General features: G+C 43.5%; 2 protein-coding genes across 2 annotated transcripts; both read left to right on the top strand.

Annotated features, from left to right (window-relative positions):
- Positions 1–1,012: 1,012 nt before the first annotated feature.
- c2cd3 (C2 domain containing 3 centriole elongation regulator) lies at positions 1,013–21,421 on the top strand. The gene is made up of 33 exons (XM_080006703.1): positions 1,013–1,135; positions 2,144–2,413; positions 2,748–2,905; positions 3,331–3,506; positions 3,763–3,902; positions 4,015–4,147; positions 4,224–4,361; positions 4,452–4,647; positions 4,739–4,851; positions 5,358–5,552; positions 5,648–5,763; positions 5,877–5,995; positions 6,131–6,262; positions 6,587–7,345; positions 7,479–7,630; positions 7,727–7,970; positions 8,249–8,432; positions 8,927–9,110; positions 9,520–9,692; positions 10,163–10,298; positions 10,978–11,246; positions 11,870–11,947; positions 12,038–12,640; positions 12,990–13,319; positions 13,551–13,689; positions 13,781–13,845; positions 14,739–14,944; positions 15,373–15,515; positions 15,619–15,768; positions 16,213–16,394; positions 17,306–18,077; positions 18,827–18,923; positions 21,118–21,421. The coding sequence occupies exons 1-33, from the start codon at positions 1,084–1,086 to the stop codon at positions 21,193–21,195; spliced, it is 6,882 nt and encodes a 2,293-aa protein (XP_079862829.1). The 5' UTR covers positions 1,013–1,083; the 3' UTR covers positions 21,196–21,421.
- A 1,149-nt stretch (positions 21,422–22,570) lies between these two features.
- Positions 22,571–26,439, top strand: LOC307235457 (dicarboxylate carrier UCP2-like). The gene is made up of 6 exons (XM_080007554.1): positions 22,571–23,009; positions 23,601–23,805; positions 25,051–25,254; positions 25,436–25,537; positions 25,648–25,828; positions 26,178–26,439. Exons 1-6 carry the CDS (start codon positions 22,884–22,886, stop codon positions 26,299–26,301), a joined length of 942 nt encoding a protein of 313 aa, XP_079863680.1. The 5' UTR covers positions 22,571–22,883; the 3' UTR covers positions 26,302–26,439.
- The last annotated feature ends 239 nt before the right edge of the window (positions 26,440–26,678 follow it).

The raw sequence follows: 26,678 nt of genomic DNA, 5'->3' as shown, positions 1-26,678 counted from the left end.
AATGGAAAGGTGGAGGCTGAGTAACATGTAGGCCTGTAGACTTTTACACAGACACTTACACACACAAGTGCATTGAGAGAAAGGAGGAGAACAGGCATGTGAATACAGGCCAAGGCAAGGAGGACGAGGGAAAGTCGGGGGAAGATAAACCATAATAAATAAAATTTAAAAAAAACACACACATCATTACAGTCACAAATTCAACTTGTAAAAATATTAAAATACAATTTGCATTTGCTCCTCTAATGGTATAATGTGTGCATCAGTGCTGCTCTCTGCTGGACATTCCAATTGAAGAGGCCAATCCTCTCGTCTTACCCGGATGAAGCACAACACACATCCGCACGCACATATGCGCAACACACATATCCGCACACACGCACCCACACGTTATCTCGTGGAAATTCAATGCCAGTTTATGTGCGCGTTAAATGTCATGTATTAACCCGGGATCCGTGTAAAAACCACTTTCGAAGAAACTCGCGCTGTCAGCGTCGCGGCGTGTTATGAACTCCATTTCCCATCATGCCCTGGGCGCTCGCGCCGGCCGGCTTCGGACACTTCCGGAGGGGGGGGGGGGGGCGTTCCTCACCGGAAGTGGGGAAAACGTCCGCGCAGTCGCATTCAGATCAATGGGGGTAAAGTTCCGGGTTTTTTTCCGACCTCAAGTATAATATTGTATAAATATTGTATTTGTTCTCTTTCAATTCATATACGTTGTTGTATTTTTATTTTTTTTAATCACATACAAAGCCAAAAACCCATTCGTCCATTTAATATGCGTCGTTACACACAGGCACCGCAGTGTTTTCTCATGGTTGTCACAAAGGTTCCAAAATAATGACACAATTACACGAGAATCCGATTTTTTAAGGGGGCGCAAACAACTTCATTGCTACACTACATTTCCCACAATGCTCTGGGCGATAACAGCGGCGGTGGAGGCGGGACGGACCGTCCGTCGGAAGGCGCCGTTGCTCAGGAACAATTTGGACGCGGGACGCGGTGGGAAGCTCCGGCCACCCAGCAGAATGGACTGTCCGGGGGAGTAACTGGGCTGCTGCGCGACATGTCAATGAAGCAATGAAGACCAAAAAAACGAGGACTGACAAGGTTGGCGGCAGCAACAGAAAAGGTAACACGGTGTTATGTGTGGCGTTATGTAGCATGTAGCATGTTGCTAGCTGGTCAGCTGCGGCTCTCAGCGAAACTGTCAAGTCTTGAGTTTTGTTTTAAGTTTCATTCTTTTGAGCAAATCGGTTGAATCATGTTCGAGTAAAGTGCTAAGTCAATAGCCCCATACAGCCAAAAGTAATGACGTTTCTCGTAGACGTCATAGTTAATCGACATCTCTTACAGGCACCCGCCACTTTAAATTGGGGCAGCTTGTTATGGTTACCGTTACTCATGTACTGTGTCGGTGTCAGTGTAGTTTATAGCAAAAGCACCACATGTTTTCCAAACAAAGCAAAACAAAGGCGCACATGATTTAAACAATTTAGTTAGTGCCTAGAACTGGAACAATGATCACATCATCGCCTGATCGTGGTTATTTGTGGTTATACCACAATTATCGCGATATATATGTATGTGTATTTATATATATATATATATGTGTGTGTGTGTGTGTGTGTGTGTGTGTATATATATATATTATTCAAAAGTCAAGGGAATACGAGACAATGAATTTTTTTGAAGAAATATAATTAGAATTTTCTCAACTCAAGTTGAGGAAATTCAAATCCTATTTCTTGATTATTATCTTTGTCTATCCAAATTTCTATGTTCCGAGGTAAAGTGCCAATGAATGGCTCCGCTTCATCAGAAGGACATGTATTATTACTTGGGATTTATGTAGTCCTATGTTGAGTGAACATGTAAAAGCTCTTGGGGCACAACCCCCCCTGTACTTTCCCTCTTCGTCTTGTATTGTCAATAGTAAGCTTATAGACAGCACAGTGAATATCTCATACAAGTCATACAGTGCAGTACTATGGGCAGTCATTTCTGCCGTTCTTCGTGCATGCGGTGAACTTTGTTCATTTAAATACACTGTTCCCTGCCACTCTGCTAGATGTACATTGTGTCTGCATTGTTTGTGCCTTGATCTTGGCTTTAATTGTTTTGGGGTTTTTTTGTGCAGCACCCAGCGATGTGTCCCCCTCCACCAGTCTCCCACCCCTGGTTGAAGGCCAGCTCTGGTGTTTCCTTCGGGTGACAGTCAGCAAGCTGCTATGGACAATAAACAAGCCTCCACATGCAACGTTTGTCAGATTGCGCTGGTGGGGAGAATCGTCCAAGGGGACACAATTTTGGCCCCGAGATGGATCGCAGTCTTCCCAAACGACACTAAAGACCACAGCACGCTTCCCCATCCGCTGTGGTCCAAAGCAGTTCACCTCTTATTTAACTGGTAAAATTTCATTATTATGAAATTCAATTTGATATCATCGGTTATGTCATGATAAAACTTTAATCTTATGTTTTCCAAGAATCAAAGTCTGCTGTGCAGTGAAGTGATCAGATTTCTGAACTTATTATACTGTTTTTGCTGAGTGAAATGAACAATGATAGCCTTTGCCATCACATACACATACCTAGTGATGTTTCTCAATTTTCTTTTGTGATTAATCACTGTATAAAAGTTACCAATAGCCTTCTTTATAGTGTCCCATTATATATATATATATATATATATACACACACACAAATTCTAAATTGTTTGTTCTAATTGCATTTATACACAGATATGGGCTGCTTGGTGCTGCAGATTCTGACAAAGCAAGACCAATTGCCAATTGCGCGTGCTCAGGTTGCTGGGATCCCCCGTCTCTCTCTGTCGCATTCCATAAGTGGGTTTTATACCCTTTTTTCTCCAAAATCCGAAAAGCTCGGAGATATACAGGTATGTTTACAGTGCTTCATTTGAAGCCACATTTTCTACACAATAGCCTTGGGCTAGGAATTGCAGATTTGTTAGTTATTAGATAGATAAAACAAATTATATACCGTTCTTAGAACATGGCAATATATATTTTATGAGATATTTTCACAAATATTATAGAATAATGATTATAAGTTAGATCTAAGTTACTTGTAAATTAATATAGCGTCCAAACCGGGTAAACCCCAAAACATAATTTTTCTTCCTGACAGCAACCGTGACAATTAGGCTCTTAATTGTCACTTGTTTATAATATATTTATCGGCTATAAAAAACACAAAATATGATTTTATTTAAGCATATTGAGTTATGGAATTATTAGGACAGCTTAGATTTAAGGTCCCGCTGAAAAGGTTGTCTCCATCTTGCTTCTCCTCCTGCTTTAGGTGTCACTTTGTTTGGAGCCTCTGACTGAGGCCTATGACAGCAGCGGCTGTGTTCCCACAGCAGATATTATCACCAAGGTTCCTCAGCCGACCACAGTGACGGGGTCCTCACAGCCCAGACTGCTCTCCGACTGCACAGGGGAGTCTGCTGGGGGCAGCAACGGAAATACACCAAGGTCCACAGCTGCTGCTGTTGTTGTCGTTAGAAATTAGGTGTTTGTTAAATCATCAGGGCCATAGTTTTGTCTCTACATCCCAGCTTAGTGTGTGTGTGTGTGTGTGTGTGTGTGTGTGTGTGTGTGTGTGTGTGTGTGTGTGTGTGTGTGTGTGTGTGTGTGTGTGTGTGTGTGTGTGTGTGTGTGTGTGTGTGTGTGTGTGTGTGTGCCCACTTCTTTTTGTTTTCAGGGGGAAAGACTATTTATACTTCGAAAGTACTCAACCAGAAAAAGGAAAGGAAGAGTCATTGGAGTACGAGGCATCAAAGCTGGATAGACTTCGTCACAAACAAACAGCCTTGGATAACTCAACACAGCAACCTTGTGATGGTCAGCCCTCTGATGACATACTCTCAGGTTGGTTTCTGCAGCATCACTGCACACTGGATATGCGTATAACTCTATGGAAAGAAATTACATTTTATGTGCTTTTAAATTTGATCCATGTCTTCTTTTTCTATCACCCAAGTTATTTTAGAACGTGGAAGCAAGATCAGGAATGCTATGGTTAAATCGTCTTTACAGTGTGACCTGGACTTTGCCCTGGCTCTTAAAGATGCCCCCCTCCCTCTCCCAAAAGACAACATCCTACCACAACCCAAGTAAGTAGCACGTCTGTAAAAATCAAAAACGTCTTCAGATCGAAGCGTAAACAAACTGATGCTCTTGTGCCTGTAGAGTGTCACCTCCTTCTCGCAGTGCGTTCCTCCACAACATTCTGCACTCTGCTTCGCCTGCTGCCGTGGTGTCTGACCAACTCAGCCCGGAACACCGCGGTGAGGTGGAGAGCACGGCTGTGGATCTGCTGCTCAGCAGGTAGCTGATTTTGAGCACGAAAAAGAGTCGAAGCTTTACATCTTCTTTTATATCTGTCCAATCGTTATATTTGGTAATTATATTTTTTAGGTTGAACATGTCTCCTTTACCTCCCTGGGAGGGAATTGGCTCTTACCCTGAGTCTGGAGTCAGCAGTGTGTGCGAGGATAGTGAGCTCAGTGACCCACAATTTGACCAGAGCTTACTAGAGAATCTGTTCTACAAATCCCCTGTGAGTGACAACATTCTGCTTAGTCTCTTCAGAGAAGAGCGCAGACACTTTTCTGTTATTTATGAAATGTCAACACATGTTGATGACTCTGAACAAACAAAAACTTGACAGTGAAAAGTTTCTCTCCAAATTCCTTGCTTCCCAGATGTCCGACGCCAGATCAGATGACAATGAGCTTGAAGTCGAAAAGACCACGTCCCGCAGACAAAGTAAGAGGAAGTGCTCCGCAGTTCAGAAACAAAGTGTGAAAATTGCAGAGTAAGTAATCAACCTGAAAACGAATTATTTATTTAATTATTATATATTGTTGTTGTTATTATTATTATTGTTATTATAATCAAATGATTATTATAAGTCATGTTGCTATTTTGGAAGGCAACCTAATAATGCTTTGACAGTCTAGTATTGACCAATGTAAACATAATTGGTTTCCATATCAAATGAGTTTGTGAAGAAATAGAGATTAAATGTAGTTTTCTTTTTGACTTAGTGAGAGGTTTGGTTCATGAAGGTTTCCCTCTTACCGTCTTACTTTCCATCTTATTCTTCTGTAGTTTTGGGATGTACAATTAAGCACAGACTCACAGTATAATCATTCACAAATTAGAATTGTACATCAAATTTGAGAATCATTTAATCCAAACACAAATCTCCTTCATCAACAGTCAAATATTCTGTAATACATCATGAATGCTGTTCGCATTGGAATTGTATATGAATTGAATTGAATTCTGTATATTCAAGATATTACAACTTTTTTCCAGTCCAAAGCCCAGAAGTCCAGATGATGGCAGTATTCTTCCTGGTTTGACTGTGGACCGTCTGACTGTGCTGAGAGGGATCCGGCTGGTGAGACTTACCATCCACTCCATAACGGTACTGACAAGCGGCTCGACCATCACTCCCAGAAAGACCTGTGGGAAAGGCAAACCCCCTCGACCGCTAGTCACCAAGAAATGGTAGAGAAGAGTTTTACTTTAATCTCCTTTATATTGTTTGAGGAAATTTACATTGCTTAGTAACAAGATGCTGCGGTGTTATTCATTCTTTATAGCACATACTTTGTGGAATATGTCTTCCCCGTGGTCTCGAGCTCCAGTCGACATGCTCGTGGTCACATTTCGGCCGGAGAGGTGACGAGAGCTGTTTCCAGTTACATCTCTGACGGAGGTATACATTCACCGTTATTCGGCTTTAACACATTGACAACGGTGCCTTTTTTTTGTCGGGTGAGTAGAGTTTTACCGATACATTTGAATTAAGTGCTATTATTTGTGTTTCAGACGTAAAGTTCCGGCACCAAAGTGTGTTTCCTCTCCACTTGAGCAGAGCGGTGATTGAACAGTGCCTGGAAATAGACCTTGTTTTCAATCTCTACTCTCGCAAGAGGTACCAGCAAAAGGTATGTTACTTCAGCAGAAGACACACTTACTGTGTGTGTGTACTGGCAGAGGAAGTTATATTCCTATATGTTAATTATAAGCGCTTTGCTAAGGATTGAAATACCAATAATTACCCCCCTTTTTTGTTATTTCAGCCTGTACCGATTGGTCGGGCAGTTTACCCTCTGGGCTGTCTGCTGGAGAGAGAGCAGCTCAGCCAGTCAATATTCTTGCCTGTACAGAAGCTGGAAGGGTCCAGTGAAACCAGTGATATTGGCCCGCTCAAGGTAATGTGTAATACTCAGGCATTTACTGGATATTTCCTAGCCTGATAATTAGGGCTGCGTTCTAGCTGTCTAAACCAACACCTCTACCTGCTTGGTCATAATATCCCCATTACTAATAATTGTTTCCCAAATATTTATTGTGTGTAAATATATGATGAAAGCACCAATAGTCGTCCCCAAAATATTGTCAAATTATCAATATTGAGGAATTTGTCAATTTACTTTCGTGATATTTGATTTTGACATCGCCCTGCCCTACTGATAATGGCTATTTGGGCGGCTATCATGAAATGCATTTTTACACCATTAAAAAAATGTTCACAGGTATCATTAGAACTCGCTGCAGACAAGAAAGATTTCAGCTCTTCCAAAACTGGGGTGAATGGAGTATCTGGAACTTCTTCACGCACTGTAGTCAGTCCACGGAGAGATGATGGTCCGCGAAGGGACTTGAGTCCGCGAAGGGACTTGAGTCCGCGAAGGGACTTGAGTCCGCGAAGGGACTTGAGTCCGCGAAGAGACTTGAGTCCGCGAAGAGACTTGAGTCCGCGAAGAGACTTGAGTCCGCGAAGAGACTTGAGTCCGCGAAGAGACTTGAGTCCGCGAAGAGACTTGAGTCCGCGAAGAGACTTGAGTCCGCGAAGAGACTTGAGTCCGCGAAGGGACTTGAGTCCGCGAAGGGACTTGAGTCCGCAAAGGGACTTGAGTCCGCAAAGGGACTTGAGTCCGCAAAGGGACTTGAGTCCGCAAAGGGACTTGAATCCGGGGCGTCACCATGTTGATGCAGACAGGGGGGACTTCCCCGCAGAGACTCCAATAAGAACCGTCCGATGGGCCTCAGAAGGAACCTTTCCTCACCCCAGTCTCCACACGTCACCTCACAGATCGCTGCAGCAGCAACCCAAAGAGGACTGTGAAGTCCTGCTGCATGCCTTGCTCATGGTGCTTGAGGGAAAGAACTTCATCTGTGCTCCCATGCAGGCTCCAAACTACTACTTGAACTGTAAGCTGTTCGGGTCCGATGAGACTGCAAGATCTACTGTCAGCTGGGGTCAGAAAAATCCCTCATTCAACTTTATTCAGGTTTGAACGTTAATTACGGCCACACAAATGACATACTGAATTGTTTGATATCCACACCTGCAGGGTTAATTACAGAGACTGTTTTTTTTGTGAAATTTGAGATCACATTATTTGCTAATCATTAAATTCTCAGGTTTCTCCTGTGGCCTTAACCACCAAACTGCTGGACCGAATGAAGAACAACATAATGGTGATTGAGGTGTGGCACAGATCAGGGAGTTCGGTTCAAGATCAAGTCCTCGGCCTGGTCAAACTACCCCTCCATCAGTTCTACATGTCCTTCAGGTGAGTAGAGGACATTGTAGATATATCAGACGAATCATAACTAACTAGTTTTGGAGGGCATTCCCTAACAGGATATCATCTTTTTTTTCTCCCTAGAGATCCAAAGATCGCCCACCTCCTTCTACAAGCACAGTTCCCTGTTTTAGCTGTGGACTGCTACATGCCGGTTATTGACGTGTTCTCAGGCAACTGCACAGGAAACCTCAGGGTCGTGTTGGCTATGGGCCAATCAGATCAAATACTCGCTCTGCAGCGTATGAGGGATGATGAGTGTGGCTCTGTGTCTCATTTTCAAAGACCCATCCACCTGCTGGACCACCAGCCGTATTCACAAACAAAGGTGAGCGGGGCTTTGCTTCCTTAGCCTTTTTTATTTCTCCAATGTTCGGCAGCCTGCCGTTCTCAGTGAGTGAATGTTTTTGAAACAAATTACATTTTTCATTATACAGCTGTCACAATTGTTATCTAATGTTTCAAAAATGCCTTTGAGGAATTTTCATAATAAGCATACATTTCAGGATCCAAATTTCTAAATAGTGACAACAATGACAACATTGCCAATGCCAAAAGGTTTGTCCAGTCCATTTTCCTCTCGTTCATTAGTTTGTCTTTCATCAGGCAAGCACAGTGCAAAGTGAAGCGATGAGAGAGCATCTGTTTGCTGTGAAGGTGGAGAAGGTTCAGGGGCTGACACCACTGCAGTCCACAGTTTGGGGGGAAGCTGACTGTTACATTCAGTACAGTTTCCCCTCACAGGACGGTCACCCCGCCCAAGATCTGCACACCAACTTCATAGAGAGCAGTAAGGAAATCTAACTATGTAGGCTACTTAAAGAGCTGGTCAATATTGACAAAATCATATACCACAGTACTTTTCACCGAATACCTTGATATTGATAATTTGATGATATTTTGGGAGTTACTATTGGTGTCTTCGTAAGATATTTACACAAGAGAAAGAGTCATTAGTAATTGTGATATTATGAACAAGCAGATAGAGAGTCTTTGATTGGACCGGAAGAACAGTCTTATGAAAAATGTTTTGCATTACTTTAGTGTGATGCAGCCTTAGAGCCAACATTCACTATATTACCATAACCAAAATCCCAAACAATATCTAGTCTCATATCACCATATCGATATTGTATCGATATATCGCCCCGCCCTAGTATACAGATACTACCATATTAACTATATTTTAAAATTTTTGCATTTCATAAAAGTAATTTGTGATTTTGTTTTGACTTGTTTGTCTTATTGTGTTTTACCTCCTCTCCCATTTCTTATTCATGTCAGGTGTGAACCTGAAGCAGTTTCGCACGCCCACCACCCTCTGTGTGCCCGACCCGCTGTTCGGCCACAGTGAGACCCATGTGCTCGTGGCTCCCAACGACACCCCTGTTCAGAGGCTGCTTCTCAGCTGTCTGTCAGGCCGAGGCGTGGCCAGCGGAGGGGGCATCCAGTTTGAAGTCTGGTGCAGGTTAGTGGTTGGTAACATGCACATAACTTCACAATAGCAATCATCCAATTTTCCTTATTTAGCAGAATAGATTAGTTACAAAGTAAAATGTTTTCTAAATGTTAACTTAGAGTTAAAGAGATAATCCTTTTTTTTGTGTAAATTCCGTCCATGTGTGTCAAGTGTCAAGTATTGAAATTGCGATTGGCTGCATGCTACTGTAACTGCGTTAGCTACAGAGGGAAGCAGCTAGCCTAGCTGCTGTGAAATTAGTAAGATGCACAATCCAGCATCTCAAAGGCGATTCTGTTTGTCTCTATAACAAGTAAAAAACAAACAAAAAATAAAACAATCTTGTCTTTTGGGGGGGGGGGGGGGGGTTTATGTGTAACCTCAACTGAAGCAGCATTTCAGCTCTTTTTCTTTGCAGATATTATTATCCAAATGTCCGTGATCAGCTTGTGGCCAAAGGAATGCTTCCTCTGTCCAAGCTCTGTGCTATGGTGACGATGTACAGACAGCAGTCTGACGAGATTCAAGTGTTCTCCCTCCCTCTGGTACCCAGGAGCGACGGTGCCATGGGACACCTGCCTCAACCGTCAGGTACACACACACACACACACACACACACACACACACACACACACACACACACACACACACACACACACATACACACATACACAAAAACACACACAAAGATTCACATGTACCCTGTACTGCAGTTATCAGGATTCCCACAAATCCTAGCAAACCTGGACATTTGCAATGTAGTTTTCCAGTCATAGATATGACAAAATTGCCCAAAATGTTTGACTGATTGAAGTTGGCGTTATACTGCAACTTTCTTAGTTCAGAAATGTTGTCAGCAAAGTATTGGTTGTCCCACCCTAAGGGGTGAAACAAAACTGACATAGGAGGCCAATGAAACAAGTCTTCTCATTAGAGGAGGTCTAATCAGCTGAAATAAAAAAAAAGTGGACAAAGTCTTTAACATGAATACATATGCGTGTCTTCTTGAAGTCAGCGGGAACCCTGTGTTATGTTTGGATTTCTTCTGTGTTCTCTTCTAGGCTTGCTCCATGTCTGCATTCAGTACAAAAATCGGCCTCTGAGATGCGACACACATCTTGGTGGCAGTCGGTTTGCTCGCACTGTGACGCTGATCGTCCAAGTGCATCGGGCGTCCGGTCTTCAGGCTGCGGCGAGGTACAGAACGCTCCTTTAACAAGGTGTACCTTATAGTCATACTGTATGCAATACCATGTGTGTTTCTTTACACCTTAACATCTCTTACACCGTTTTCAAGTTGCAAATGATACCTCACTACATGTTGGTAACATATTGTTTAATGCTTTGTAACCATATTAAATATGGTTACAAAGCTGTAGTGAGTAATTTCACCTCCTGGTATGAGCCTCACTCTACCCACTGCACAAAATGGGTGATGAGTGGTGTGGCCGGATTCCAAAAAGGCCAGTCTTGGCCCATCCTTCTTTTTGTTCCTACCATTTAAAAAAATTATAACGTAGAGAGCCACTAAATGTACTAATCTACATCAGCATCCTCCCATGCAGTAGGTATAAGTGTGCTGAGCCACACTTGCTTTCTGTAATGCCGATTTAATCACATTTGTTAAGATTCTTTACAAATTCTTTACAACGACAATAATATGGCATTTTGTTAGAGCATATAGAAAATCAAAATCATATACAACATTTTGGGAGTTATACAGCATTGTTGTATAACTCCCCAAACATGTTTTAGTGTGCAGTGCCTCTTTAAACGAGCAGTTAACTATATTTTATTCCTGTTCAGTTTATCCTTTTATTTTCCCGGTATTCCACCAGTTAAATAAACCCCAGCCCCTTGGCCCTCTCCCACGCAGGGCTCTAGCAGAGCACGATGAGAGGTTCCAGTACTTCGCTGAAGTGGGGGTGAACGCGTACGTTACGATCCAGCTGTCGTTCCTGCCCGAGAGCGAGCAGAGGAGCACACGCGTGGTCGCCAGGACCTTCTGTCCGGAGTTCGACCACCAACTGGAGGTTCCCTGCGAGCTGCAGCTGCAGAGGAGCAGTGGAGAGAGCTACAGCCTGGCCGAGCTGCTGGAGGAGGCCTCGGCCGTCTTCACCGTCTGGAACAGGGAGAGTCGCAAAGGTCTGCACATAAGGATGGCTGGTGGTGGTGGTGATATTCAATTGGAAAAATAAGTAGAAAAAGAAATTGTGCTTTCTTTCTGTCAAAATTTAAGTAAATTATTTTTTTGTGTGTGTGTGTGTGTATTTTGAGTGCTCCTCAGTCTCATTTATAGGTGAACTGTGTAAGATTCTCTGAGTGAACAACCCTAAATTGCAATGCATTTTTCAATTTACCTACCATTTTAACAAGGAGTGTGGGTTCAGTGTTCCAAGTAGTTCTGGATGCAAAGGTAAAAATATATAACAGAAAAAAAATTATCATTACAATTATTAATTATAAATAAGGCTCAATAAATGCATGGTCCAGATAGTGAAATGTTTAACGTGACCTGTCGCTCACTCGCAGGAAGGGTTGATCAATTGATAGATTTATTGCATTTTAAGTTTGTTTACTCTGAGGCACCAGACTGAGGAGTAGAATTAGGACCGACTAGTTTTTAGCTATTGGGAGTACTAGTCTTGACACAGGAACTCCTTTTATACTTAATCCATTTAGCTCTGAATGCATGTTTTGGTGTTCAAAATATGTATCCTAAAAAATATAAAAATACACAATTGACGTGTTTTTATTATTAATTGTAGTGAGGTATTCCCCTACATCTAAGGACACAATTTTGGGCACGGTGAAAATACCACTGGCTCATCTCATGCACAAAAGAGGTATGTTTTAATGATTACACAGCTAGATATTTAATTTCCTGATCATACAACCTAGAACGCCATCACCATTCACCGCTTTGACCCTTTCAGGTATCTCTGGCTGGTACGGAGTGTGTGTGCCTCACGACCTGTCCGGCAATCACCACGTCTTGGTCGGCGGCCTCGAGGTCTCCATCAGCTTCGCCCATCACGCAGACAGGGACCGGGTGGTTAAAGTCGCCCAGTGCCTCGGTTGGGACGGAGCTCAGGCTGAGTTTGAAGAGGCCTGGGCAGACGATGTGGGAGCTACGTCGCTGAGCGTCTGTGTGCCCCGAGCGTGGATGCCTGTCCACTGCCTGCTGCTGCCCGGCCACGCCGAGCCACAGCGCGCCACCTACTGTTACGTCAGGTACCAGCTCTACGACCAAGAGGCCTTCTGCTCCCCGATGAAACCCCCGACCACAGAGGACGGCGGTGAGGAGGATGTGCCCATCTTGGCCACCGTGGCCTTCCAGGGCACCAGGACCGTGAGGCTCAGACGCAGCCTGCCCCTGCTGTTGTACCTGCAGCAGGAGCGTCTGGAGGTCCAGCTCTGGGTTTCCTTTAGGAAAAGCAAGACGCGCAGACCGCACAAAACCGACAGGCTGGTCGGATCGGCGTTTGTGGATCTCTCCTCTCTTGCCGAGAGCTCTGGGAACAAGCGGAATCTAAGTGGTATGAAAACAGTATTTGTAAAATCGTTAAGATGTCCAAATTATTTGTTTCCATTAAAATTTAAGTGGAATTTTAAACCGATGTATGAAATTATAATGTTCATTATAATGTAAATTTGGTGAGCTTTCTTCTTCAATGCCAAAAAATTGCTTGTCTGGAATGGGTAGACGTGTTATTATAAGGTTTATTTTGTGCCGCTATAATACTGGATTAAATGAACAAAAAAAGACAATAACCTTGTTCATCGCTATTATTTGTTTAACAATTAACGGTCAACTAAATTGTAATGGTTGTGACAGCCCTAGCCAGCTGTGCTTTTGTAGTTTACATCTCTCTCTTTGTACTGCAGGAGTTTACCCCTTGTTTAGACACTCCGCCCCAGATCTGCGCGGCGCTGCTATCCGGGTGAACGTCACCCTCACCGCAGGCTCTCAGTACGAGCTCCCAGCAACAACAGACAGCCTGGACGAGGCCGACAGCCAGGGGCTGCTCTCACCAGTAGAGGAGGAAGAAGCATTAGGCAGAGGACCTTCACCAAATTTATCCTCACAAACCATAGAGGAACCCAAACCCCTCACACGTGCAGATCTCACAGCTCCGCGGCGCACGGAAGCGAGCACGGAGGACTCCTTTCCCGTGACCGTCACAGTGGACCAGGCCATGCACCTCAGTCTGAAAGGTGAGCGTTTGTGGGGGAAAAAACACATTGTTTAGTTGAATAAGCCACATCGCATTGCTAATTGATGGTATTCTCCATGAAAACCACTGCTGTAAACCTTGATATTTCTTAATTCAGATGTCACATGTTTTTGTAGTTTTGTTTGATCATTTGCGACAAATTCATAATGAAAATGAAGAACTCGTAAATTCTTAGCAAAACATGATTTTGAGCAGAGGCCCTCTATGTAAGGTTGTCCTCAAGTGGAGCGTGATGGCAGCCTGCCGTGCTGCTGCGTATCCTACATCACCGCCGACTCCGCAGAGCCGGTTTCCACTGCTGTCATGGCGGACACCAGCTGTCCAGTGTGGGGCCACCACTGGGAGTGCAGGTATCCAATTAAAGTGTTTGTAGACTGCTAGATTACACTCAAACTACAAATTAAAAAAAAAACAGACTGACCTTTTTCATTTGAATCGCAGGCTATCGAAGCAGCTGCTGGTCGATCCACAACAGTCTCTGGTGTTTAAAGTGTGGCACAAAGCAGGTACAGTATGAGAGTTGGACTTGGTGTCGAGTATTGGAGTGAAGTGGTCTATTGACTTGGACGAGCGACACACCAAGTGAATCGACTCAATCAGTAAAGGTTTTTCTTATCAAACCCTTATTTGTATAGAATGTTTCATAAACAAAGTGCAGCTCAAAGTGCTTCACATTAATAGAAGGCAATCAAATACAATAATAGAAAGCGAACAACAAGAGAAAAAAGCAAGCTAGCAAAATGCAGTGCGTTAAAGAATGAAATCAGGTAAAAATACAAAAAAAAGTTTAAATTAAGTTATTCAATAACTCTCACACATAAAAAAAAAGTTGTATAGGTTTTTTAGGGACTAACATACATAGTCCCTAAAAAACTGGACTAAATCAGTAAATTGCACATCCAGATAAAAAGTTATCCTACAAATGTTACCACATGTGGCCACTAGAGACACCAGGGCAGGACCAGAGTTCACTGGCGTCAGGTAAAGATGTTGAATGTCAGAAAAAATAACCAGTTATGTGAGTTTAACTTAAAGTTTGAGGTTGGCCCCTTTGATTGTGTAACAAATGGTGGACTGGAGTATTGGATTATTGATATAATGCTAAGGGAAAGTTCATGGTATCACGGTTCTTTAAGGTAACTCAAAACCCCTTGCACATAAACATAGGAAATGTCACACTTTTTAGTTTATTTTTGCTAAACAAATTGCTTCTGGTGTTTAAATGTCCAGTAGCGCTCACTGAGGTATGAAGGTATTGTCATCTGTTGTTTGTTTGTGAGTTGATATAAATGTAACACAACTGCCTAGCACAAGATCTTGTCCCATATCAATCACCCCAAGAAAATTAGAGTATTGAGTATTTTGTTGAATATATTAATTGTTGTTGTTTTTTCTGTAGACCTGGAAAGGGTGATTGGATTTGCTGCTGTGGACCTGTCTCCCTTGCTTTCTGGGTTCCACTCGGTGTGCGGCTGGTACAACATCACAGACTTCAGTGGTCAGTGTCAGGGCCAGCTCAAGGTGTCCGTCGCTCCCCTGAGGAGCATCGAGGAGCTCCGTGGGCTGCGGCAGTCTCTGAACGAAGAGGCCTTGAAAAACAAAGCGGTGAGAAAAGTCCACGGTTTCAAACCTTTGTGGTCAAATTAAACATACATTACATTACACAGTAATTGCAGGTTTAGGCCGAGTTTTCTTGCAATTCATGCGACTACAAATGTTTGATATGGCAGCGGCCTTTTCAAAACCTGGGATGCAATTTGTAAAGTGTTATGTGTTTTTTTTTGTTTTTTTTTTCTTCTTTAATAAAATTGGGGTATTTGGGAAAAAATTGCAAGTCAAAGGGATTGAATGAGTTATATATGGTCACTTCCAGAAATAAGTAATAATGAAATACAACATACTAGAAAAATAACTGAAAAACAACAGTGCTGATATTTCTCCATGAGCCATTTTATTTTATTTTCTTTCAGCCAAAATGCAAAATGCCATAATTTGTTTGTCTAAATGTTTCCTTTGGAACTAATGTGGAGCAGGACTTTGATCTGGCTCAATTCCAGGCGCTCCCTCTCAGCTACCAAACCACAGCCACGTACAGCAGCTTCCCCTCGCACATCAGCCGCTACCCCGAGCAGAAGATCTGCTCACCTGAGCGGATGGAACGGCTGTTTTCTGAGAGGTTTCCAAAACGCACATTCATTCATTTCACTACGAGATCGTGTGTCGATATTGTGTCGCGTCAACAACCTCTCTTGATTCCTGACCTTGGTTTTATGTCCCAGGTCCAGTGAGAGCGAGCGTCACGTGGAGCACATGGATCAAGTGCGGCTTCACCACCAGAGTCTGCCGGAGCAGGGAGCCGCTCCCGTCCCCGTCAGCGGCAGTGCAGGCGATGCCAATCCCTCCAGCTCGTTCCTGTTCTCAGCCCTGCGGTATTCGTCAAAACGCAAAGATTTTCCATGTCTCACTTTGTGGATTAGTTTCAGGTGTCAATTGGGAGATTGTCACACCTACACGGCAGGGCTGGGTCAGGGTAGGAGCTGATGATTGGATTCCATTTTGATACGGACAGGATGGACTCTATATTGATATATTTATATTTTATACATAATAAGAATTGCTCCCAACTTTTCAGTAAAGCATCTGACATGCAGTACAAAATATTTCACAGGACAAACACTATGCAATACAGAAATTGCATATTTCAAGTCATTCATTCAGTTATCACAAAATGCGACAAAACGTGTCATGAATTGCATTCACGAGTGCTGTCTTTCGGAAGTCAGGAAAGGGTTTTGTGCAAACTAAACCAAGTAGATGTGAAAGCATCTTTATTCTGTTTATTAGTTCTGATTTGTTTTTTATTGTTTTGGTAGGAAGAATCTCAGTGAGCTGGACGACATCCAGAGATACTTCAGCCGTAAGCTGTTGACTGCCACCGTTCCCTTTGCCGGGGAGCAGATCAGCTTCTCCAGGCCAGAGCACCAGGGCTCCGACACGCATGAGCTTCTGCTCAGGTCCAGTCATCTCATAGGGGAGGTCGACAATCTCTTTACTGGTGAGTTATTTTCTTTATTATATTTCTTTCTACATCTTTTTTTATATTTATTTTCTGAGTCATTTCTCTCCGGTGTATTATTCACGGGATATGCAGCATAACTAATAATCAACACACCAGATGTTTTGACTAAATTGTTATCAGGTTCATCAGCCATAGCAGGTTTATGCTAATCTGTGAGCAACGGTAGTGTCAGTGTTCACAGTAAGATGTGATTAAATTAAGAGCTGACAACTGACAAGTTAAAAAAAATAATAATAATAAAACAATTTAAAGTAAAAAATGGAGATTGAAAAAAATAACAACATAGGAAATGTTCTTGTTCTTAAAGGTACAATATGTAACTTTTCCGCCTCAAAATTTCTGAAAACGACTGGACCTGTGTTATACATTTTGTTGAGTTGTGAACGTTCAATATCCCAAATGTTTCCAACAATTTTCAAACCCAGAGAAATCCATCATTTTAATATAGGCAACGGTCCATTTCATTAGGTCGCCCGTCACGAGCGTCATGTCGTCTTTATCCCCTCTACTTGCTATAAGTTCTGGGGCAACACGGGGAACATCGGGTGATACGTCAGAGAGTGAGGAGGGGACTCGATGAAGTAGCTAACATTGGCTAGCCACTGCATTGTACTATTGTTTGTATTTCTCTACTATTACTCTACTCACTATTGCTTGATGGAGCACGATTATTTATAGCAGTAATCTGTGCGTTCTGTCGCCGAAGCTGTCTACGTAAAGCGCAAACGTACAGATGAATACTACAACTCCCATGATCCCACGTGTCATGTCTTTTGTTATTGTAATAAATGATAATTAAAAAATCTTTTTGAATTTAAACAAAATATAATGATCGAAAATAAACAATACATATCTGAAACGGAAATTCATATTATTGTCTCTTCTAGGTAAACAAAAGCATCAACTGGAAGTGATCGCCTCTGACCCCCCGAGTGGGACGTTGTTTCCCCCGGGGGTGAGCAAGCGACCCCTGACCACGAGGCCTCCTCTCCCCTCATCTCTGCTAAGGAGGCCCAAGGACCAGGTGTGCTCCCAGGATGAGGAGGAGGAGGAGGAAGGAGATGGCGACTCTGAGAATGAGGATGGGGAGGCCTGTGGAAGTGGTTGCAGAAAGGAAGCGGCGGATGCCGATAGCAGCAATGATGAAGATGAGGGTTATGATCAGCTTGTGGTGGAGCCTCGACCGCTGAACGAGGTCACCACTTTAACAGATAAAACCAGCCCTTGGACCAGTGTCCTCTTGGACCCGGACCTGAGTTCCCAGGAGGAACCGGATTCCCAGGAGGAACCGGATTCCCAGGAGGTGGTGGAGGTGGCAGCCGGCCGTACTTCTGATCGGACCCAGGAGAAAGAGGGAAGGGGGCAGGTCTTTCTGCACCACCCTGATGAAGAACACACTAGGCGGGAGGAAGGCGGTTCCTCAGAGTCTGAGCACTGTAGTGGATCAGAAGGTGACGTTTCGGATTCAGAGGGGGAGGGCGAGAGGACACAGAGAGCTCAGGACGAGGAACGAGGCAAAGGGCTCAGCACCGCAAAGACGGAGTCAGGGGACGGAACTGTTCATTCTGAAACTCCCCGTCTATCTGACGGCTCACAGCAACGTTTAACTACACACACTGCCTCTAAATCCCTGCACAAAGAAGATGAACAGCCCCAACAGTATCCTTTGATAACACACACATCCAACAGGAAATCTTCATAAACAGATTTTGTGCTGTGTAGTAATATGTGGTGCAAGTTCCTGATTGTGTAGGTGTGTTCTGGCACAGGGCCAGGGAATGAGAAGAGGAGGCAGGCGGAGGCGAAACCGCACCGGTTGGCGTGTATTTAATTTCAGTTTTTAAACGAAAGGTGCCTCAAAATTGATCAATCAACGGCTCGCAGGCCAATATGAATATAGTCCGCGGCTCGGCGCTTAAGTGCCCCCCCGCCGTGACGTGTCCGGCGGCTCGCCTACCGGGCTCGCCTCGCCCAGTCCAACATGTCCCACTAGCACGCCGATCCTCACTGCGGGGGACAACAAGACATTTATTATTCCTGGGTTTGGGATCGGACGAGTCGGCGGAGCCCCTCCGTCGATTCGTGCCATCTGCAGCAGCTGAGAGGCCCCCGGGATGGGAGCCTGCACCGCCTGTCTGCAGTGGGGGCTTGACCGTGCCCCCTTGGTCCACCACACCGATGTTCGATGTTGTGATGATCTTATTTATTTATTCATTTATTCATTTCCTTCCATATGGCCCAGCCCTATGAATACCTCTCCACTCGCTCAAATAGGAAGAACTAAAACTGATTGAGAGCTCATTCTCATTCAATGCAGCAGAGATCCAGAGTGGAGTTGCCCTTTAACACGCTTTGCATACAGCCAGTCATGCACCGATCTCACATTTTCTTTAACGTCCCTCTTGAAGCTCTCCTGTTGTGGAACTTGTTAATTTCTTCCTCCCCTCCAGCCATTTGGAGGCATCTATGAGAGTCCTCGCTCCCGTCTTCGCCCGCTCCAACCCTGTAAGTATTTATCACCATCCACCCTGTCAGTAACTGGATCCGTGGACAGGATTTGTAAGCTTGAGCCCTTTGAACTTTGTCCCATTTCTTTTTTTTTTTTTTTTTTTTTTTTTTTTTTTTTTTTTCTCCAAATAAAATGGATGACCATTTAATTAGTCTCATATTTTTCATCTCCGTGGGTGCTTTGTCATGACTCATGCGGCAGATATCAGATTCGTTTGCCCTCAGAACCAATAAAGAATAACGCCATGCCAAGCCCAACAGTTTATTTGTAGATCATTTCGTACCGTCACGCCTCATGTGTCACCCTGAACTCAGCCCAACTCCCCTTTCAGGAACATCATATCTAGAATCACGTCATAGCGATTCTAGATCCCTGCCATTAAACACATAATGTTATTTGGTCATTGACAATCCATGGAAATTTCACACAAAGTAAATTGTCAAACAAGTTATTAACAAAAAGGCTCGCCGGTCGACAAAAACCTTGTTAATGACAGCTTTGTCCTATATTAAGAAAATGATTTGTTACATAATGAGATGGAAAAAGTTTCTTCAGGGTATCTTTTTAAATGTATCCACATTGGTTTTTGATGGTCTTTACGGATTAAAGTTAATTTCTATATTTGTCATGTCTGCTCTGTAATGGTTTTCAAAAGGGGAGGTGTTAGAAAAGAAAACTGAGTGGACACATACTGTAAGGACAGGATTAAGATTATACTCAAAGTACCGTTCAAGTTGATGAGGTTCTGCAAGTTCTAACTAGTTCCACCTCTGATTACATCCAGCTGTGTTTCCAAATGTTTTATATATATTTTTTTTTATTAAAGTGATTTTGGGGATCATTCTTGCTCCACCTCGATAATTGACTTTGACCTGATTTGTCTGCCCTCGCCCGTCAGTCCCAACACGGTTATTCTGCTCTGCGTTGAATTCGAAACCTTCATGGCGCGTTGTCGAGGGGTTATGATGTCATATTTTGTTTTGTTATCCGTGGGAACCAGCAAAAGCAAGCGCCAGAAATGGACGCAATGCCCGTCATAGTTGTTCCGCAGCGATTGTGTTCCCGCAGACCTTTTCAATATGGCCGCCCAGTCTGGCGACGAGACCCTTGAGACCCTTGGGTCTCTGGCCCAGTTGGCAATATTCCATGTACTGGCGCTGGGGTCTGGGACCAGAGGATGAGAACCTGGAAGAGATTCTTTTGACAAGGATCTTCCTACCGGTGACAATTGTAGTTCAGTATTACCTGGTTGAATTGGTGGTAATGGGGTTTACTGGTGATCAGTTGTGGAAGAATTCAGAAGTACAAATACTCAAACCCCAACCCTTTCCTGCAGATGAGTGCTCTTGCAGATCCGAATTTACAAACAAATGCTACAGGAGGTTATGGATATGTTCAGCAATATGGACTTAGAATGAAGGGATCAGCTGTTTGATAGATCCAGTCCCTGATTTTTACCGAAGTAATCATTTTCTTTTAAATGAAGCGGAGTAGAAGTCGAAAGAAACTGAATATACTTAGGTACGTAAGTAGAGATACTTATTTCTACATTTTCTTAAATACTGTAACAAGGTACTTTGTTACACTGCAACCCCATCAGCAGTGGGTTGTTGACCATTGGACATTGAGTAGTTACATAATATTTCATAAGCATGCCATAAGTATGTCAGTGCGTTCTAAGGAAGTAGAGCATTGTTCCGAGTTACTGTGGCTTTGGAGAGCGGCGCTTACGTCACCGGCTAGCTCCGGTTTCAGGAGGGGGCTGGCGCCACAAGATGTACTGTATGCTGGGAGGTGGGTGGGGCCAGGGAAATAACTTTCAGGACCTTTTGAAGAACCGGTTCAAGCTAGTATCTTCTTGATTTAGAAACGGTTCTCTGTGTACTTTTCGGCTTCACATGTTGTTCAGGTTCCGCGTGCACCAGCTCTTGAGGCCGGTGTAAACAACACATTACACTCAGTCTATCTTGGTTAACCAGCACACCAGCTGTTGTTTAAAGCAAATATTTTATCAGCAGCAGCACTTTAGTAAAAGCAAATATTTTAACATGCATATTTTTTCTTCACTCATCATTTGAATGAAAATGGCTTCCGGTTGTTAACCGATACAGTACAGACTGTATCGGTGAAATTACCCTCAATAATTACAATTTCCACTTTTTATCATTTCATGTCATTTTTTTGTTCTAGGAATCCAGCTCTTCAACAGGCGATGTTCCCTGCAAGCGAGTTCCTTTGCCCGGACGCAAACCACTGCAACATCAATGAAGAAAGAGGGAGAATAGAATCGCCAAAACATTTTCTAATGATGTGTAACATGTTTGTTAGATCTGTCACTGTTTTTGTAAACATGAAAATAACATGTAAATTAAGTGTAAAATTTGTACTTCTATAAATAAATAGTCTGTATGTTTACAGTGGAGACCTGGAGGAAAGGTTTATGTGAATTTGGTTGAGAACATTTCTATAAAAAAACACATTTTGTTGTCTGTGCTCAAACAAAGTGGTTCCATGTTCTTGTTTCTAATCAGATAATAGATTGTTCTCTTGGAGAATTCTTTAACCCCTTTATTGTCATTTGAATGCATCTAATACAAAAAAGAGAAATACAAATAAAATAAAAACATAGAGAAGCAGCGATCATCGGGCCTTTGTGCATGTTGGGCTGCTGGCTGATGTCATTTTCTGTTGCCAATAGGTGGCACTAACTCAATATTGGGATGTAGGTGTGTTCAGGCCGGGACTCTTATCAAACGTGAAGTTTGTGGCATATTCGACCATGTACCGTCAAGTTCCAAACCACTTCCTGTTTCATGGCGAAACATGTAAATTTGCTGCCTCACCACGGCCATGCCATTGGACAAAAACTGAAATGGTTAACAACTTTTCATCGTTAAGGTCTTTTGTATACGCTGGCCAAGTTTGGGGTGGATCTGATTAACCTCCTTGGAGGAGTTTGTTAAAGTACGACCCTGTAAATCAAAAACTACACGAAAATTTCATAATAAATTGAAAATGGCTGACTTCCTGTTGGCTTTAGGTCATGGCACCAAAAGACGTTTGTACCAGCCAAATTTCGTACAGCGAGGTGAAACGCACCGTGAGCGCTCATTCGTTGAAATTTTGTAAGGGGCGCTATCGAGCCATATTGCCACACCCATTAAACAGGTAAATTTTCACCACTTCTGACGCACGGCCAAAGTTTCATAACTTTTCGAGCGCCTTAAGCCCTCACAAATGCGACTAATTTTGGTTCAGAATTACAATAATAATAATAATAACTCCTTGCATTACAATAGGGCCTTCAGTCCTCGGGTCCTAATGACAGGCGTCTATCCAGACAGAATTTGCCTGTCCAGATGGCTCAGTCCACAACCTCCGGGTAGCATTCCTTTTTCTCTGTTACAGATCTGCCTGAGGTGTTGTTTTTTTGTTTGTTTTAATTGACACAACTTTAACCCAGCTTTCTATGGTTGTAGCCAGATAGAATTGGAAGCGAGCATATATTTGAATGCTAATTTCATCTTGAGTGCCAAGGGCCTTTAGAAACCTGACGTGTGACAAATTCCGCCAAACCAAAGAGCTGCTTCGGCTTGCGTTGGCGTGTCACACGTGGAGTATAAATAACACTGGGCTGGGACATACAAACACGCACACACAGACTGGTGCAGGCTGGGACAGGTTTTACAAGGTGCATGCTTGTTTGTTCCACTTTTTTGGCAAAACAAAGGGATTTTGCATTTAAGCTGGAAACAATTCTTTACCCTAATTCTGAAGAAGAGATGTCCTTATCAGCTGATCATCAGAATGGTGAGGTGCCTGCGTCACTTTGCAGGCACCTCACATAGGGTGCTCGTTGGTCGGCGTGATCCCAGACGGTCGGATTTCTGAGGAGAACGAGAAGCTTTAACAGCGGATCTTTCATTCAAAATCCTTTATGCGTCCGCACCAGCACCATGCCTGGTGTGAGGACCCCCGACCTCCCCCCAACGGCCGCCGTCAAGTTCTTCGGAGCCGGGACCGCAGCCTGCATAGCCGACCTGGTCACCTTCCCCCTGGACACTGCCAAAGTCAGACTTCAGGTGAGGATGATGCTTCATCGACTTGATGTCGCTCTTCATCTTTCTGCCTCCTCCATATCTCCACTTCGGCTTTCTAGAATCGATTCTGGGTCGAGCCTTGAAGGATGCCCGACCCTTCACCTTAGTAGTAGTACAAGTATGTAATTACTAGTATATAATGTTACGTAAGTACTTAAATCTATTTGAAGAACCAAAAGCCCTTGTCATCGCCAGTGCCTTTATATAACATCTTATAATATGGCATACAGTGCTGCTGTAGCTTTATTTTTTTCTGTAGGTGAGTGCTCAAGCAACTCCTAAAATTGAAGATAAAATAGTACAAGGGGTGTCGTATTGATTTACTTAAAAGATCTGGACCTGATGAATCATTGATGAGCAATCCTAAATCAGCAATCAAAGTGCAGATTTGTGAAAGTGTCCGCGCTCTCTTCCCAACGCTGCTTCCACTTCCACTATCGTTCTCACTCCTTCATATCTCCACCTCATCTTTCTTATATCAACCAAAAAAAGCCTTGAAGCATGTCTTTGTTCGTCTTAATAAATGAGCGGATATGTTTAACGCAGGATGGCGCACACCTATGTTTGCTTTAGATCCAGGGGGAATCAAAGTCCTCGGGGAGCCAGAAGGTGAAGTATAAAGGCGTGTTTGGCACCATCAGCACCATGGTGAGGACGGAGGGGCCGCGGAGCCTCTACAGGGGCTTGGTGGCCGGGCTCCAGAGACAAATGACCTTCGCCTCGGTCCGCATCGGCCTGTACGACTCCATGAAGCAGTTCTACACCAGGGGATCAGAAAGTACGGCTAAAAATTATGAACGAGCAGTGGTCGGCCATCGTTCACATCTTCTTTCGGAAAAATACGTATATTTTTCTATTCAGCCTTGGTATTTTCCACAAGTGGAATATTTTACGTGTACGCTCGTACCTTCCGCTTCCAACTGAAGTCAACACAATGAAACACATTTTATCGTCTTTTTTACCGTCCCGACTCGGCTACTCTGAGGGGGGTTTTCCCCTCTGAGGCTTTACCACAGAAATGTTTTTGTGCTATAATTACAAGGGCAGGACAGGTATTCCAAAATAACAAATATCCAGGATGTAGGGCAGAGGGTAGATTCCTCCCGACATGAAAAGGCAACTGCCTATGCCAGAGGCACTAGATCCTTCCCCTTCACTTTTCCCCCTCACGCACATCACACAGCTGCAGCACAAACATAAAAGTTTTTACTAAGTGGGATGTGATGAATATGTAAAGTGTACTTTCATCTCCACGCTTTGTGTGTGTCTTGCTTTAACCAGAAGTTTGAATGATACAGTATTAGAGTCTTATGTCAGTCACACTGATGCTTATGTATGGAGGATTCTTTTTTTATATTATGTTAAATTATCATTAAAGTTCAAGCATCATAATCTCTGGCAAAGCTTTTCTACGGTGGTCTCATTGCAACTTAAGAAAACACGTGCAAATACACAAAACACAAGCAGACTACGAAAAACACAACCGCATTAACAGAAAACACAAATGCATGAACAGAAAACACAACCGCATTAACAGAAAACACAACCGCATTAACGGAAAACACAACCGCATTAACAGAAAACACAACTGCATTAACTGAAAACACAACCGCATTAATAGAAAACACAACCACATTTATAGAAAACACAACCATATTAACAGAAAACACAACTGCATTAACAGAAAACACAAGCGCATTAACTGGAAACACAACCGCAATAATAGAGAACACAACCGCATTAACTGAAAACACAACCGCAATAATAGAAAACACAACCGCATTAACTGAAAACACAAACGCATTAACTGAAAACACAACTGCATTAACAGAAAAGACAACTACATTAATAGAAAACACAACTGCATTAACAGAAAACACAACCGCGTTTGCAGTGCTGCTGCTTTAACACTAGATAAAACACTGTTTTTACCTGAAGTCATTAAGTCAAGTATGCACAGTGTTTCTGCATTGAGGAGGAAATACATTTCTTAACTTCCACGTCTGCCTCATCACTGCGACAGATGCCGGGATCGGGAGCCGGCTCTTGGCGGGCTCCACCACGGGGGCCATGGCCGTGGCCTTCGCCCAGCCCACCGACGTGGTGAAGGTCCGGTTCCAGGCCCAGGTCCGGCTGCCCGAGGCCAGGCCCGTCAAGAGGTACAACGGCACCATGGACGCTTACAGGACCATCGCCAGGGACGAGGGAATCAGAGGACTCTGGAAAGGTGGAGTGGAAATAAACGTTTGTTTTGGTCATTTGATTCTAATTCCTCCTTTAACTCCATCGCTTCAATTAAGATGGAAAATACATCATTGGATGTTCTACATCAGGTTGAGGCATTTCAGTTTTGCATTGATTCATTATTTGGGAGGGGGATTTCACAGCCCTAAAATTCGACTTTTTAGGGGTTCTGCCAAACATAACTAGAAACGCCATCGTGAACTGCTCAGAGCTGGTGACCTACGACATCATTAAAGAGTTGATCCTCAAGTACGACCTCATGACAGGCAAGTACCATGCGTCGGAGACGTTGTGAGTTTCACATATTCAAGTCGCTCCGTGGTCTTTTCGATTAGAATTTCTTTTTCACTAATTCCGATGTGGTTGTATTGAACAGATAACATGCCGTGCCACTTCACGGCGGCGTTCGGAGCCGGGTTTTGCACGACCGTGGTGGCGTCTCCAGTGGATGTTGTGAAGACGCGCTTCATGAACTCTGTTCCTGGACAGTACAGCAGCGCTATTAACTGCACCGTCACCATGATGCTGAAAGAGGGGCCTCTCGCCTTCTACAAGGGGTGGGTACTCAAACTTGCTTATTGTGATACTGGATATAGTGAAAGTAGGCTGCATTACAGTAATGCTATTTTCTGAACTTCATAGACTGTTCTAGCTGTTCTAATCAATGTTCATACAGTAATGTCTACACTACTAATGATTGTCTTTCGTGTATAAATATCTTTTAAAGGCACCATATTCATCCCCGAAAATATCGTGAAACTCAATGGTATCATGGTATTCGTCAGACAATTACATGATACTCGATGTTGTCATTACCGCGTGGCCCTAGTCTCTGCTCATTCCCAAAGCATGTGAGAGACCTCAACATGCAGGAACTAAGTGAGGTTGTGATTCTCCCCCTTCTAGATTCATGCCGTCTTTTCTTCGCCTCGGTTCCTGGAACATCGTGATGTTCGTCACTTACGAGCAGATCAAAAGAGGCGCCATGAGACTTCGGAGCTCGTGGGAGTCTCCCGTCCGACCCGCGTGACCTCAGCGGTGAGGGCCGACACCAGGATATTATCATGGAAATATACAGCTACGAGGTGGCGTCCATGGAGGGGGGGGAGGTCTATGGAAGGCCTCGTTGTAAAAGCTGTGACTGTGGCTGTGCCTGTGATGCCTTGCACCTGAGACGGAGGCAGTGGGATGATGGGTTTTTTCGCTGACTGTTGCCATATATTTACTCATTCAAATTGAAAAATCTCTGGGAAATATAATAACACATTTTAAGTAGAAAAGTACATCAGTTTCATTTTGTACCTTTCTAGAATCCTGCAGATTAACCTCTGCAAACCATGTAGCATGCAAAGTGAATGAACTTTGGGGTCAGGGATGGAATGAAAATGTAATAATATATAATATTAT

This window comes from Zeus faber, assembly GCF_960531495.2.
Source record: "Zeus faber genome assembly, chromosome: 9".
In the NCBI taxonomy this organism is placed as follows: domain Eukaryota; kingdom Metazoa; phylum Chordata; class Actinopteri; order Zeiformes; family Zeidae; genus Zeus; species Zeus faber.
This window is presented reverse-complemented; position numbering and strand designations above follow the sequence as displayed.